The sequence below is a fragment of the Osmerus mordax genome, chromosome 4, assembly GCF_038355195.1.
Source record: "Osmerus mordax isolate fOsmMor3 chromosome 4, fOsmMor3.pri, whole genome shotgun sequence".
Taxonomy (NCBI): Eukaryota; Metazoa; Chordata; class Actinopteri; order Osmeriformes; family Osmeridae; genus Osmerus; species Osmerus mordax.
In genome coordinates this window covers 5,912,965-5,916,637 of record NC_090053.1, presented here as the reverse complement: position 1 = coordinate 5,916,637, position 3,673 = coordinate 5,912,965, and the positions used below count along the sequence as shown (strand labels likewise).

The 3,673-nt window shown below is 43.0% G+C and overlaps 1 protein-coding gene across 1 annotated transcript; it reads left to right on the top strand.

The window, feature by feature from the left end:
- The first annotated feature begins 1,231 nt into the window (after positions 1-1,231).
- c4h11orf96 (chromosome 4 C11orf96 homolog) lies at positions 1,232-2,879 on the top strand. Its single transcript, XM_067235095.1, has one exon. It carries the CDS (start codon positions 1,653-1,655, stop codon positions 2,028-2,030), a length of 378 nt encoding a protein of 125 aa, XP_067091196.1. The 5' UTR covers positions 1,232-1,652; the 3' UTR covers positions 2,031-2,879.
- Positions 2,880-3,673: the final 794 nt, after the last annotated feature.

The window sequence follows — 3,673 nt, the reverse complement described above, 5'->3', positions numbered from 1 at the left end:
TGGGGAGGTTATTTGCAACTTAACACGAACTACTAATAACCCCTGTGGCATGTCTGTTTATTTCTGACGGTAAAGAAGCCCTATTAGACGCTGGCATTATCGCTGTGACCCTGCTTCCTGGACAGAGAAACCCTTTGGAGGTCAGCCCTTTAACCCTTGTGCTGCCTTCGGGTCACATGACCCAAAGGTTCATAACGAACCATCGTTGTGTTTACCCAATTTTACCCAACAAAAAACAAATAAAAATAATTTTATTTTAACCTTCGCAATGTGGAGGGTCTGAGACAGCCCGACGGTTAAAAGAAAATGCTTCACTTTGTTTTTGTATGCAGTAAAGTTGTCCTAATACGACGGTGGGTAACAATGACTGATGGGTCAGAATGACCCGAAGAGAACACAAGGGTTAAAAACATGTCACCTCTGCTCTGGCAAACATGAATGGAGGCTGATTTACATAATCTGATGAGTCATCAGCCAGGCCCAAAGATATAGTCGTCATCACTATGTCATACTGAAGGTGATGATGTTTATTTTGCCAATCTTGGAGTGGAGAGGGGGGGGGGGGGGGCTCCAATGTTTGTCTGTGGGTTGCCATGGCAACATTTAATACATCCCAACGTCCAGGAAGTTGGAAGTTCTAGAAGTCTGGAAGTTCTCTGTGTCTGTCTGTCTTTCTATGGTGTGAGAGATAGAGATACATAGTGGATAAAAAAACTACAACTATTGTATCTTGTGGTCACTAAATATGTGGGTGCACTCTAATGGCACATTTAGCTGATATTCCATGTGGGTAAGAGGAAGGTATAGTCCATGTTCATGAGTACCTTCCAACTACACAGCTGACACGTGGCATGTCCCATAAGTGTAGACTGAAGGACTGTGTATGCACCTTGAGACAGACTACCCAACCATGGCTTTGTGTTTGTTTCAGTATTTGTTTTCCTCTCTCTCACTACCATGTTAATCCCCCTTTCCTCTTTCTTTTTACCCCTCTCTCTCTCTCTCTCTCTCTCTCTCTCTCTCTCTCTCTCTCTCTCACACACACACACACACACACTTTTTTTTATTTTGGGAGGCTGACACTGACCGTCTGCTATGGAAGCCGGAACCATGACTGAGAGTGTTGGAACGAGGGAGGGACTCTAAAAAAGAGAGGAGTGGGAAGAGAGAGGGAGGGGTAGAGAGGCACTATAAAAGCATGCACTGAAGCTTTCTGTGGCAGTAGCATTTACAAACCAAGACAGGGACAACTTGGAACGGAGAGAGAAAGGAAGAGATGCAGAGACAGAAATAAAGTGGAGGGAAAAAGATTCAAAGATTCAGACCGGTTCACATTTACGAGGACTGAACGATTTGAAGAGCAGACCGTGACACCTAAAAGCCTTTCTCAGTACAGGCACTGATATAACGTTACCGTTTGATGTGCCATTACTGGAAACTTTCTCGCACTGTCCTCTAAGATAGACTCAGATTGAAGCGGAGGCATCTGAGAAAAGAAACTGCAAGAAGTAAGTGGGGGGAAAAAACAGAAATTGTTTATTTCTGTTTTCTTAATTTTTTTTGTCTCATCTGACACCTTGTTTCACTCCCAGTTTCAAACCTGAGTGCACACTTGATCTTTTGAAATTTGGTTCAGAGGCCCTTTTGCCAACATGGCCACTGTGCGTCAGATACCCCTGGACACTTCCAGCTTCCACGTACTTCCAGCCCATCTGCTAGCCTCAGCCATGGAGGAGTTCCCTCAGCAACTGCCTGTCCCGAAGGGCCCAGCCCGGGGTAAAAGCCGTCCTCGCCGGCCCCGGGAAGCCCGCTTTAAAACCCAGCCTGTCACCTTCGCTGAGATTGCAGAAGTGGAGGAGGAAGGAGCATCCCCGTTGGAGGAGGAGAGAGCTCGCCGGTCATTCCTGCAGTCGCTGGAGAACCTGAGGAGGAGCACACAGGCGCTCCACTGCTCCACCACCCTCAACAGCCGGACCACCACATCTACACAGGCCAGCCTGGACTCCAGTGACTCCGACTCCACCCAGTAAGGGGAAAGCACAGGCCCACTTCCTGGTGGTTGCACACTCCCATTTTATCCCTTCTTTCAACATTCACCTGATACCGAGAACTAACTAATTAGCTTAACAGTTAATTAACTGAACTGAACTGTTGGCCTATCCGCTCCAGCAAGCGTAGATGCCATTGGCTTAAAAAAATAAAGGCCACTTTCTACAACAAAACATATATATATTCTCATATCAATGTATATTACTGTATTTTGCATTTGTGTTCTTTTGTAAATAACTCTACCAGTAATGCTAATACTGGCTGGTTATGTTGCTAAAGCTGCATATAGAGAAGTGTTACCAGAGACACAGTGTTCAATACACCACTGAGATGTATTCCTTTGCTATCTTAGATTACTTCAAACAACAAAATTTAACTTGAAACAGTCTCGAAAATGCAACGTGTCCTTGGATTTTCAAAAGGATGGAAATGGTCAACGTTTATTTTCATGTCTTTTTGTAACAGTATATTCTGCTTCTTATCAGATTTTGTAGTTACCACTCATCAAAGACAGGTGACAAAGAGGTTTTTGAAAAATCATAGCACGCACAAGTTTTACAGAGCTTCGTCAGAACTCTTCACTTTGATGTCTATGCTCTACACTAGTATTATGTTCTACACTATTGTCAACTCTTAAGAGTAGAAACATAATATGCTTCCAGATATGTATTTTCTTAACATAACATAGTGAAATTATCAATGTTCTTTTGCTCATCCTTTTGACTTATAAAGTCACCTGATTGATTTCAGAAAAAATATCTTTATACTCTTGTTTTACAGATATGTTGATTGTGTTGTTTCTTATGTATTTTAATAAATATTTGACAATATATACCTTTTGTCATCCATTAATTAAGATATTTTCTCAAAAATCTTCATGCATCATATTCTGCCCCAAGCAAACTATATGTAAATAAATGCACATGTTCACTGTCAGCAGCCGTAACCCCTCCAGTCTTATACATTTAGTAGCCACTGTTATCCAGAGCGACTTACAGTAAGTACAGGGACATTCTCCCCGAGGCAAGTAGGTTGAAATGCCTTGCCCAAGGACACAACATAATTTTTCACGGCCAGGAATCGAACCAACAACCTTCTGAATAATAGCCCGACTCCCTAACCGCTCAGCCATCTGACCCCCGTCTTGTACTGTAAACATTTCCTGCTCTTCAAACATGAGCTACTTCCTGGGCTACAGCCAGACACACTCAGAGGAGGAAAGACATGGGCCAGCTGGAAGTGTTTTTAAAGGCCAGTGCCTCAGCACAACTTTACTCAAGGGCACAAACACTGGCCCATTGTGTTGAGCAAAGACTTCAAGTGATGCTGCAATTAAGTGTGAACGCACAGCATCTGTTGCTCATTTTGTGTGACAATAAAAGTATGTATGTATACGTCACACATGCACACTAGCTGGAAACAGAGAGTGAGATGAAGAAAAAAAAAAAGATTGTGTTTGTGTGTGAGAAAAACATGGAGAGAGATGAAAGTATATTTTATATTATATATGTGAAATGTACTTCTCATCTCCTGTGCCATGTTTGACTGCCTTCTCCACGTCATCCCTCCTGTCTCCCTTGTTCTCCCGCAACCTACTTCTTATACTGTTGCCATGGAGATGGGA